This window comes from Triticum aestivum, chromosome 3B (genome assembly GCF_018294505.1).
Source record: "Triticum aestivum cultivar Chinese Spring chromosome 3B, IWGSC CS RefSeq v2.1, whole genome shotgun sequence".
NCBI lineage: Eukaryota > Viridiplantae > Streptophyta > Magnoliopsida > Poales > Poaceae > Triticum > Triticum aestivum.
The window spans coordinates 851,652,230-851,663,112 of record NC_057801.1 but is presented as its reverse complement, the minus strand read 5'-3'; the positions used below and the strand labels follow the sequence as shown (position 1 = coordinate 851,663,112).

General features: G+C 45.8%; 2 protein-coding genes across 3 annotated transcripts; both read right to left on the bottom strand.

Annotated features, from left to right (window-relative positions):
• Positions 1 to 34: 34 nt before the first annotated feature.
• Positions 35 to 1,863, bottom strand: LOC123072921 (probable serine/threonine-protein kinase PBL25). The gene has a single exon (XM_044496593.1). The coding sequence runs from the start codon at positions 1,440 to 1,442 to the stop codon at positions 207 to 209; it is 1,236 nt and encodes a 411-aa protein (XP_044352528.1). The 5' UTR covers positions 1,443 to 1,863; the 3' UTR covers positions 35 to 206.
• A 139-nt stretch (positions 1,864 to 2,002) lies between these two features.
• LOC123072920 (E3 SUMO-protein ligase SIZ1) lies at positions 2,003 to 9,865 on the bottom strand. 2 transcript variants are annotated; one of them, XM_044496591.1, is made up of 17 exons: positions 9,619 to 9,865; positions 9,369 to 9,449; positions 9,042 to 9,084; positions 8,791 to 8,869; positions 8,519 to 8,681; positions 8,289 to 8,416; positions 7,735 to 7,791; positions 7,452 to 7,539; positions 6,889 to 6,964; positions 6,446 to 6,519; positions 6,165 to 6,272; positions 5,550 to 5,711; positions 5,082 to 5,186; positions 4,818 to 4,898; positions 3,360 to 4,737; positions 2,905 to 3,193; positions 2,003 to 2,268 (listed from the first exon to the last, which is right to left on the bottom strand). In XM_044496591.1, exons 1-16 carry the CDS (start codon positions 9,643 to 9,645, stop codon positions 3,066 to 3,068), a joined length of 2,778 nt encoding a protein of 925 aa, XP_044352526.1. In that variant the 5' UTR covers positions 9,646 to 9,865; the 3' UTR covers positions 2,003 to 2,268; positions 2,905 to 3,065. The 2 variants fall into 2 exon arrangements, with proteins under 2 accessions (XP_044352526.1, XP_044352527.1); XM_044496592.1 differs by having other exon boundaries at positions 8,519 to 8,678.
• Positions 9,866 to 10,883: the final 1,018 nt, after the last annotated feature.

Here is a 10,883-nt window from a genome sequence, read left to right as displayed (position 1 = left end):
AAAAAAAAGTGGCAATGAAAAAAAGATTACTATCGATGTGCAAAGTTTGTCTCTAGCTCTTTCCAATGCAACTCATCATCCAAGTATCATCTACTTGATCCATCAAAACTACAACCAATGGCGCCAAAATCAATCAACACATTAGGTACGGTCGACTCCATCCATCCTAATAATGAATTAATTAAGCTCAAGCTAAGCTATCTCATCTAGGCTTCTTCTTCTCGCAAGTTTTCATCGGCCTGCAGCTGGGGCGGGGGCAACGGTAGCGGCTGCGCGGCGCTGGCGGCGGCGGCCTCGGCGAGGAAGGAGAGCGTGACGGCGGCGTCGCTCATGCACGGCCTGGCGGACGCCTGGTCCTGCAGGCACATGGCGGCCACGGCGACGGCCTGGTTGAGGTCGCGCTCGGGGAAGTCGCCGCGGAGCAGCGGGTCGGCCAGCTCGCGGTAGCGCTTGCTGTCCTTGAACATGGGCGCGGCCCATGTGACGAGCACCTGCTCCGGCGCCGGGCGCGCCGAGTCGACGGCCCGGCGGCCCGTGATGAGCTCGAGCAGGAGCACGCCGAAGCTGTAGACGTCGGACTTGACGCTGAGGCGGCCGGTGCGGATGTACTCGGGCGCACAGTAGCCGTAGGTGCCCATGACGCGCGGGGAGCGCTCGCCGGGGCCGGCGCCGGAGGAGGAGGTGCTGCAGAGGCGGGCGAGGCCGAAGTCGGAGAGCTTGGGGCAGAAGGCGTCGTCGAGGAGGACGTTGGAGGACTTGAGGTCGCGGTAGATGACGGCCGGGTTGGCCGTCTCGTGGAGGTACTCGAGCCCCCTCGCGGCGCCCAGCGCCACCCGCATCCGCGTCTCCCAGCTCAGCGCGGCCGGCGACGCCCTCGCCCTCGGGGTACCCTCGCCGGCGAAGCGGTCGTCGAGGAGGAGGAGGTGGTCGGCGAGGGAGCCGAGCGCCATGTACTCGTAGACGAGCAGCCGCTGGTGGCCGTGGGAGCAGTAGCCGACGAGGCTGACGAGGTTGTGGTGGTGGAGGAGGCTGAGCATGAGCACCTCCACCACGAACTCGCGGTCGCCCTGCAGGCCCTCCAGGTCCAGCTGCTTCACCGCCACCAGCTGGCCGTCGTCCAGGCGCCCCCGGTAGACGCGGCCGAAGCCGCCCTCGCCGAGCAGGCAGTCGGCGCGGAAGTTGCCGGTGGCGTCGGCGAGCTGGTCGTAGGTGAAGGCGCGCGCGCTGCAGCTGGTGATGTTGCTGGGCCGCGTGCTGGGCTGCCGGCTGGCCGCGAAGCTGCCGCCGGACTTGGTGGAGGAGGAGGAGCGCAGGCTTCTTCGCCGGGAGCCGAGCCGCTTGATGGAGCCCGAGGACGGGAGTGGCCCGACCGCCGGAGCCTTGTCCTCCCCCTCGTCGTCGCCGTCCGCCTGCTGTGGCTTGAAGCATGAGAAGCAGCTCATCTCCGGCGGCCGCGCATCGATCGGTCGATTTGCTGTTACCCGGCCGGCGAGGGAAGAAGGAAAGAAACCAGATTTAGCTAAGCTATAGGATAGGATGGATCACCAGCCAGCCTACTTTTGCTTGCTTGCTTGCTTAATTATGGATGGATGGATGGGTTCCGGTGGTTGTTAGGCTCACTAACTATAATTAGGACGGACGGACGGACGGCCGGCCAGAGATTGATAGATAGATAGATGCACACCAACAATGTAGCAAGTAGTACATTTTTCACACGTGCACCAAAATTATATACTCAATGTAACAATGTATCCACAATCTGACATAATTTCCGCCGCAAACAAAAAATTCAAACAGAATTAAGCACATGATTATATATATACTCACCGCACGCTCATAGTGTGTTGCATAAAAAGAAGAAATGATATGATGCTATATTTTCCAGGTTCATCACCTGACCTGCATTTCTTCTTCATGGAATGTAGTAATAACAATAATCATGGGAAAAAATTCAGGAAAGAGCAACAAGTATACACAAGAAACATGAAAAAAGAAAAGAATGTAATAATAATAATAATAAACATGAAAAAATAATTTAATTTCCGGAAAGAGTACCAAGTATACTAGGGCATCTCACTCAATTAGCAACACACAAGCCAACCCCTAATTACAATTTAACGATACACAAACCCCCACATCTCTATTTGTTTGCCTTCCATATTTCGGCACGGCACATATATATTTATAATAGTCTGGTGGTCAAATGTACAATATGCTGCAGACTGCCACAAAACCTATCAAGCCTTCCTTGCTCACTTCCTGTTATCTCTGCACCAATAATGTTGAAAACACAAACACGTCAGTGGATTTATTTATTTTTTCGATCAATCACACTTTCATCTGGTAAACAATATGAATGCATCACTAGCTGAATCTCCATTCAGACCAAAACAAAAAAAGGAATACATGAATGATGCTGCTCACTGTGCTTAAGCTTAAACAAGAAAGATATACAATATGATATATCATCCATGGACTAAGACACTTAACCTATAGCATTATAGCATACTTCCATATCGATGCTGGGAAGCCTAGAGCCATCTGTATCTTCTAGGTAAAAGAGAAGCAGAAACCAATCTGAAAACTGAGCCATGTGCACCTTTCTTCCTTCGTAAGGTGTAGCTGTCTATATAGTCTGAATGGTACTCTCTCCGTTCCTAAATATAAGTCTTTGTAGAGATTCCACTATGGACCACATACGGATGTATATAGATGCATTTTAGAGTGTACATTCACTCATTTTGCTTCGTATGTAGAGATTCCACTATGGAATTTCTATAAAGACTTATATTTAGGAACGGAGGGAGTATTATCTTAAAACAATCCAGTTTAAACCTAAATACCCCCATTATTCCGCAAAACTGCAAATTTACATTCTTAGGAGAGGAGAGCTGTAGCACTCACCGTCAGATGTCCTTCAGGCGCACCCTCATTTCCAGCACTTGAAACTTCTGTAGTTTGTACATCAGGTTAAACTATGAAAACATTCATGTTGGTTCTTCTTTACATCGGCCACAAGTACATCATGACAGCTATCCAAAGTAAAAAAGAAGAACTACTCAACGTCACTGCTGTGTCGTTAGTCGAGGCCTGACGGATCGAGGCTGCCGCGGAGGAGAAAATATCTTTTCAGCCCTTGTTTTTGAATTCCCTTTGTTACGCCTCTCATCATTCAAGCTGGGAGGCGAGCCTTCTGCATACAACACGAGGAAAAGAAAAACAAAAGGCTGTCAACACTAAACCAACTAAACACTGGCACATAGTTTAATCAGTTTATCAGCAGAGTTAATCAATCAGGACAAAAACGGATAAATAAATAACACGAAAGATAAAACTGAACTCATATTAAAGAGACGAACCAGCATCACTAGATGGTTCCATCCTTCTCTCTTCCAGTGCAATCTGTGCTTGTCGGTTCACCGTATCTGCCGGTTCCATTCTTCTTTCTTCCACTGCAGTTTGCGCTTGTGGGTTAACAATGTCTGCTGGTTCCGTCCTTCTCTCTTCCACTGTAACTTGTTCTTGTGGGCTCAACGTATCCCCTGGTTCTGTCCTCTCTTCCACTGCAATTTGTGCTTGTGGGTTCAACGCATCTGCTGGTTCTATCCTTGTCTCTTCCACTGCAATTTGTGCTTGCGGGTTCAACACATCTGCTGGTTCCATCCTTCTCTCTTCCACTGTCATTTGTGCTTGTGGGTTCAGCGTGTCTGCTGGTTCCATCCTTCTCTCTTCCACTGCGGTTTGTGCTTGTGCGCTCACCGTATCTGCTGCCTCAGACTGTTCATTATTACCTCCACCCGCCGCAAGTGTAAGAGATATCCAATCTTCGTCTTCATCGTCATCAACATGCTGGACCCCATTTGACATGTTATCATGCCCATTCCGTTCTTCCTGAACGGGAACGCCAGATGGTTGAATAGGAAGAAAAATTCGCAGAGAAGAATCATCATTGCCAAAAGGCAACAGGTTATCGACCAAGCTTCTGGTGCGTACATGGCAGGTAGAAGGATCTCGAACCATGGAAGTATCACTAGAGCCAGCGTGGCAGCCAAGGGTATAAGCACTTGGCGCTGCATCAGATGAATTGTGAGAACCAAGTAGAACATCAGTTCCGAAAAAATTGAACCCTTGCTCTGGTTGGGGTTGCGCAGACCAGGAAGTTATGTCAAAAATATCGCTGTTGTCGTTGAACAAATCAAGGCCAAGGCCCCCAACTACACCACCCTCCTGGTAACTTTCAGCAACTCCCGGCGCAGAAATGGGAGCAAATCCCAAACCACCAACATCACTATAGGCAGCTGGTGGAGACACTGTCACAACATTGTCATCATCGGAGTCACTGAGAACGATGACGTCTGCATCTTCAAGCTGTTGCTGTGGTCTGTCATCAACTCTGTACATCTCACCAATTTGCGTGCTGCACTCGCTCACACTTTGGTAGTCCCCATCCCTGTAAATTCCAGTGTGGCTACTGCTCATAGGCTTTGAGGGATTTATGTCAACAGCTTTACTAGCTTCCCACAATCCATTAAGGCCTACATTTCCCCTGCTGCCAATTTTTGAAGTTTCAGATTTTACATCACCAGCAACAGGTTTAGTGTCTTGTTTCAGTTCACACAGGGAGCCGTCAGGCAGGTGCCACAGGGACAATTTTATATCTGCAACATCACCCTTCACACGCCAAGAGCCATCAGGCTTCACATCTATCTCAGTGACATCTTCACTGCAATTCCGAACCTGAATCACAAGAACAGTCTAAGAAAGACATAAAACTGCTTACAATACACAGAAAATGAATATGACTTATTCAAACCTACCAGAGAAGCGATCCGGTTGAAATACCGATCAATGATCAAGCTCTCAACAGAATAATTCTTCAGACATGTTGGACATTGCCACTGCAAAAACCAACAAGTCTTTAAAAACAGGGCCACGTCAATCTGAAGAAAGTATGCATTTAAATGTACCAACCAATCATAATTAGCCCGTCCATTGCCAAATGGACCAATACAAGTTGGACCAAAGTACAATGTTCATTATGTAGAGATCCTAGTTATGGATATGGAGGAATAAAATCTTACCTTTCGTGACCGTTGATTCAGCTCTACAAAAGTTTGCAGATCAAAAGAGCCCATGTGAGCACAAGGCTTGAACCTTCCCGCGGTCCTTATCCGGGATCCACTATTCTGTGAAATATTATCAGATAAAAAAATGTTCAACTCTTGAAGCTTGCATATCAGGATTCTGTGAAGCACTGTGGAAAAGCTTATTTTGTACGTTGTGATAATATATTAAATATAATGGCAGCCAAATACAGCTAGATAACCACTCAGTTGGAGTCAACTCAGTAATTCTTAACTTTTTTGAATGTATGTCATTCTTAACTTGAGGGAAAGTGTGGCATGTAAAAGGCCAGTATCGAGAGACAACCAGCTCATTGATCAATGACATAGATACTGTTCATATATGGAATTCTTTCTTAAAATTCGAAATAATAAAGACAATCTCATAACTAGCGGGAAAACAGAAATATGTAGACAAATGCTCACAGGACAACGCAGGCTGACAGGAAAGAAGTCGGCAACCACTTCCAAATCACTATCGCTGTCAGCATCATCTGCAGTATTTCCACCTCTGAGACAACGACAAACACGAGCAAGAGAATCCTCAAAAGACTCGCCATCAACTTCCTTTGGCACCAAGTTTAGAACCTGAAAAGGTAATGTTTTAGTATAGGCGATGGCATGTTTATTATCACATAAAATAGTCAACTTCAGAAGTACTCCCTCTGTAAAGAAATATAAGAGCATTTAGATCACTAATGCTCTTATATTTCTTTACAGAGGGAGTAATATGACGAAACATGTGTTAGAAAGTAATCTGGGTGTGAAACTATTGAGTTGAAAAAATTGATCAACATAAAGGGGGGGAAATGACCATTGTGCTTACAAAAGTTACTTGATTTATTAATGTTTATCGAGGAACATTTAGGGCAATATTATTAAGAGTTTCGGTTATTGTGACCACATCTACGATCCACTTACAAATCGTTCTTTTTCAGATTGCAATCCAATCATAGAAAGGGCAACTCAAACAAGCCAGAAAAGTTTGCACCTTCTACAATTCACTACAATTGCTAGGTAAGTAAAAGGCAAGAAAAAAACCTGGTCAACTGTCCTCCTCTTCGCGATTCTGATCCCAAAACAAAATGGTCGAGCATCATCACTTGTTAAAACTATTTTATTCTGTCCTTCTCGGCAAAAGGTTGTTATCTGCAAAGCAGTGCAAAAACAAAAAATGTTCTGAACTGTGCAGATGTGCTGTTTACAAGGGAACTCGCAATTAAATTAAATTGCAAAAAAAAGCAACTGATAACTTTAAGATGACTAAAGACAAATGCTCTGTTGGTTAAGATGCACTAGCAATGGAATAGGAGTGAACTCACCACCGGCCCATCATCACGTCCATTAATCCCTAGTAACTGAGTGCTAGGCCTGGGAACTACTCGCACTTGTATACCTGATGAAAACATGAAACCAATATTGAAAATGATCCTCCATGCCTTGCTCATAAAAGAATTTACCAAGATAAATGCATTACAACACCTAAACAACGCTCACTGTACATATCTGCATACACTATATAAAATTATAAATGAACAAATGAAGACTTAAAAAAATAAATTGATAAATTCACTACTTGATACTAGTGAACTACAACATGACTCAAGGGCCTCTTTCAAGGTACTATATGTCTACCTCTATTTTGGAGTATAAAAATGAATCAAACTGTGAGTCTGAGGACATAAAAATAGAACCTCATGAATCATATAACAAATCATGTCTGTGGTCTCAACTGTAATAGAAAGCTGAAAAGCAAAAGCTGTACCGTTCACTTGTAAGTCTGCATTCTGAGGCCAGTGCATCCTGAACTGAACTTTGTCATTCAGAAGCATACACCAAACCTGCAAAGGAGCATGCCCTCATCAGCGACATGCTGCATGACATACACAAAAACACTACTAGTGTGCTGTCTTTGCAAACAACCAACTAGGGAGTTTAACCCTATAACGAGAATATAATGCTCCAGCAGCCCGGGCCTACAGGCACTGCACGAGATAAACATAAGAATTTTGTCCTTGTACAAACATAACGTTAGAAAGTGCATTTATTCATAATCAAGAGAAAAGCACCAGGTAAAAGGTTAAAAATCACAAAATAGAATTGCAATTTGGTACTCTTTTGGGAGTTTTGCCTTTGACAACATGACAAGCAATCATGAACATGCCACTCAGTTAATTTTATAGCACCCTCCCCTTTAGAAAAGGTTATGACAAAGCAGCATCACACTGCTAATAATTTTCATGACATTATTAAAGTGCCATTGTCCTTGTGGAAAAAAAAAATGTAAAGGATGACAGTAATTAGTCTTGGAGGAAAAGGGAATCAAACCTGAATATCATATTCCACTCTCTGAACAGTCTCCCTCTCAGCTCGAGTAAGTAGAAAAGTTCTATCCACACTCTGAGGAACATTCATTCTGCAAATGGTTGAGAACTCTGTAAGATTATTGTGGACTGGATGTAGCACATAATAGTTAGCAAACGAAGAGTATTCTACTACTACAAATAAGGTCACTCCTTCCAATATAATTTGAAATGCTCAGTAAGTGATGATTATAGTATAGCAATTACCAGACTATCAAGGAATACATTGCCCATAAAGTTACACTTACCCATCATTTGTAATCAGTCTCACAGGTAGTAAAGGGTTTCCAATAGTAATCCAATATCTGCAGGTTCAAAATAGTCACTGTAGCAAATGTGCAGAAAATATTTAAATTCCAAGCAATCCATGCAGGAATGGAGACAAAGTTGTATAGAATCAATAGGAAACTTATTGGGTTAAATCTTGTTCCCTCAGATATTGTCATGATATACTAGAACACAGTTTTAGAGAGAAGGTTCCTTTTCAGCCTACTGGCAAACTATAGGAGTCTGAATCAACCAATCAGTCATACAGTTGATGCAACTCTCGAGCTGACAAGTTCGTTAAAACCCCTACCTAGGTTACAACAGCAGAGCTGTATATGTACAAGGATCATGATTAAATTTATGTTCTCAACAACAGTTAGTGCCCATTTGGTTGGACCTCCTAACTTTGAATGCTGGAAGCAACTAATAGTCTGAATCGCTTTGAAGTTTCCAGTAACAGTAGTGCATCATATTTGTCAAGATGGAAAATCACAAAAGGAAATAGCAAATAGAAGTGGATTGTACGAGGGCATACGGGTCTGCTCGGATTAGTCGGCACAACTGACAATAATAATGCTCTGGAGCTTCAGGTCTGACGCCCACTGCAGGCTTCTCTGGAATGAGCACACAGTCCATATGCTGCTGGACTTGGCAATCGTCGCACTAGAAGAAGCAAGCACACAAATAATCAAACAAGTGTAGGAAACATGGTCATTTTTTCTACGTTGTAGAGAAGGACTGCCAGGCCAGGGCAGATGGGCACACCTTGACCACATTCCCGAGAACAAAGGATTGACCACAAAGGCAGCCAGAGTCAGGGCCCAATTGTTCCTTTTTGGCTTTGATGATGCGGTTGAAATCCGTCGTGACAGGCAGCTGGCTCTGGGATACCACGAGGTCAGGAGGACCGTGGACTTGCATCTTCCTGCTATGGCAATGAATGAATGGTGTGATAACCCAAGTACCAATAAATAGCACTGAAATACTAGGAAGGAAAGAAGTGTGGACAGTGGGAAATGGCATGAGAGCTAGCTAACCTGTATATGTCGTCGACTATTTTGACCACTGCCTCCTTGCTCGGCGCATTCTTCCTCCCTCGACCGAGATGCCATTGGGCTGAGGCAGCCACATACATACCAAAGTGAATTAGTAAGTAGCAGGTGATTTTTTTTTCCTAAAAAAAAGGCTATTGCTGCTTTGCAAGGATGAAAAATGTAGCATCGTTTTTTGAAGATAGAGGTGCATTGCACGGGCCACAGAGAGGCTCAGGAAAAGAAGAGCGGCGGACCTTGGTCGTCGGAGAGCAGGGCGAGGATCCTGTCGACGAGCTCCTGCAACAACACATACATCAGATGATTGGATAAGGAGCACAAGAGAACCTCGTGCAGCATGCATATGAGAAGCTGAATTAACTTGTGTGGCGATGCAATTTAGAGGATGCTGTTGCCGTGGTGGGTAGAGTAGTTATTTGGGAACAAGAGTGGTGGATCCATCCATTGAATGTGTAAGGGATGGAATAGTGATGGGTACTCTCCTACCTAGTAGTAGTAGTAATCAACAAGAGTGGATGATATATGATAGGTAGTATGAGAGGAGGGAGAGGTGGACAAGGTACCTGCTTCTTGCCGTGCTTGGGGAGGGAGAGGTGGATGAGCACGTCCTTGAGCTCCTTGATCCTGAAGTAGGCTAGCTTGTCCTGAAACCACCACCAACAACAAGAAGAAAGACCAACCTCAGGATTAGATTAGATCAGAAGAGCTAGACGACCGACCTGAAGAGGAGAGGAGCCCCCCGGAAGCGGAGAGTGAATCGCCGGCGAGGAGCAAGCAAGAGAGGGTGGATCAGATGAGGGGCGACGGACCGACCTTGCAGGTGGAGGCCAGGTCCCCCATGGCGCCGGCGGCGGCAGCGAGGGGACGAGCCCTGGACCCAGTGGAGGTCGGCGGCGGCGGCGGCGGCGGCGGCGGTGGCGTGTGAATCGGTTCGATCGATCGGTTTCAGTTTTGTGGCTCCCCCGCCGCCGGACGGGGGGAAAGTCTGGGTGGGGCGGACGGACGCGTCGGCTGCAAATCAAATCTGGTTTTCTTCGCCGCCGTACGAATCCGTGTGTTGTGTGCAGCAGCCCATTCACACCTTCTTTTTTCTTTTCTTTCTTTTTGACTCGACCCAAATCTTCTTTTTCTTCCCTGCTATAAAACCGCGTCATTATCCCTCCCTCTCACACACCACCATTTCTACCCATTTCAATGTGATTTAAACCGCATTCATCCCCATCATTAATTGATACTGTGCTATAATTTTGTGTCGAATTAACGGTCACTTTCCTCTGTGCGGGTCAACGGCGGCGTAACGGGCATCCATCATGTATGCCAAATGTCAAGGTAGCTTTTCGCGTCGACGATTCACGGGTAGTGCCAAATTAGGAAAAGGAGGGAGTTGAATCTTCCTCTTTGCTCCCATGCCAAACTCTTGCAAACAATACACCATCAAAGTCAAATTGCCTTCACATGTAAGGTGAGAAAAGAGAGCGTGTCTTTTTTTATATGGGAACCGGAATATCTACTGAGCGTCGGGTTTTTAGGCATGGCAAATCGACAGTCACCCGGAAGAGTCGGTGATTGCGTCTATGATTCATTACGAAATTTGCTCCTGCCTAAGATCCCAAACTGAAACAATGTCTATATACTTTCAAATTCATGCCTTAGGGCTCCCCATCCGTTAATCAATAATAAGTGAATTGCCCTGTTATTTAGCCTAGCTCCCCCTCCTCCCCCACGCGCACACACTGCCAAGAGGAAATCATCATCGAGGTTGCCCACAAGCGTCATCGTCATCACCTTTTTTTCAAATCAAGCTACTTCAACCTCATCATCACATCTAACTAGTCATGAGGTTATCCGGTTCGCGGTTCATGACTCCACGCTAGCCTATACCAAACAACATGCCATCTCGCACATGTCAGTTGGCAAGGCAACTCTGATTTTGAGTACAAGCAACAAACGGGGAAATAAGGAAATATTGCTCCACGTGACACATCCGTCACCGCTTCCGACCCTGCCACGGCAACTCCCACTCCAAGAGAACTGTACAAAGTCCGGGACATGCGCGCATGTCGGAAAGCCAAATACCA

Excerpts from the sequence above, each read along its gene's own strand:
- LOC123072921 (XM_044496593.1), bottom strand. The coding sequence starts at position 1,442 with ATGAGCTGCTTCTCATGCTTCAAGCCACAGCAGGCGGACGGCGACGAC.
- LOC123072920 (XM_044496591.1), bottom strand. The coding sequence starts at position 9,645 with ATGGGGGACCTGGCCTCCACCTGCAAG. Across the intron at positions 6,273-6,445 it reads GACGTGATGATGGGCCGGTG|ATAACAACCTTTTGCCGAGA; the intron begins GTGAGTTCACTC and ends ACTGCTTTGCAG. Across the intron at positions 5,187-5,549 it reads CTGTCAGCCTGCGTTGTCCT|AATAGTGGATCCCGGATAAG; the intron begins GTGAGCATTTGT and ends AATATTTCACAG.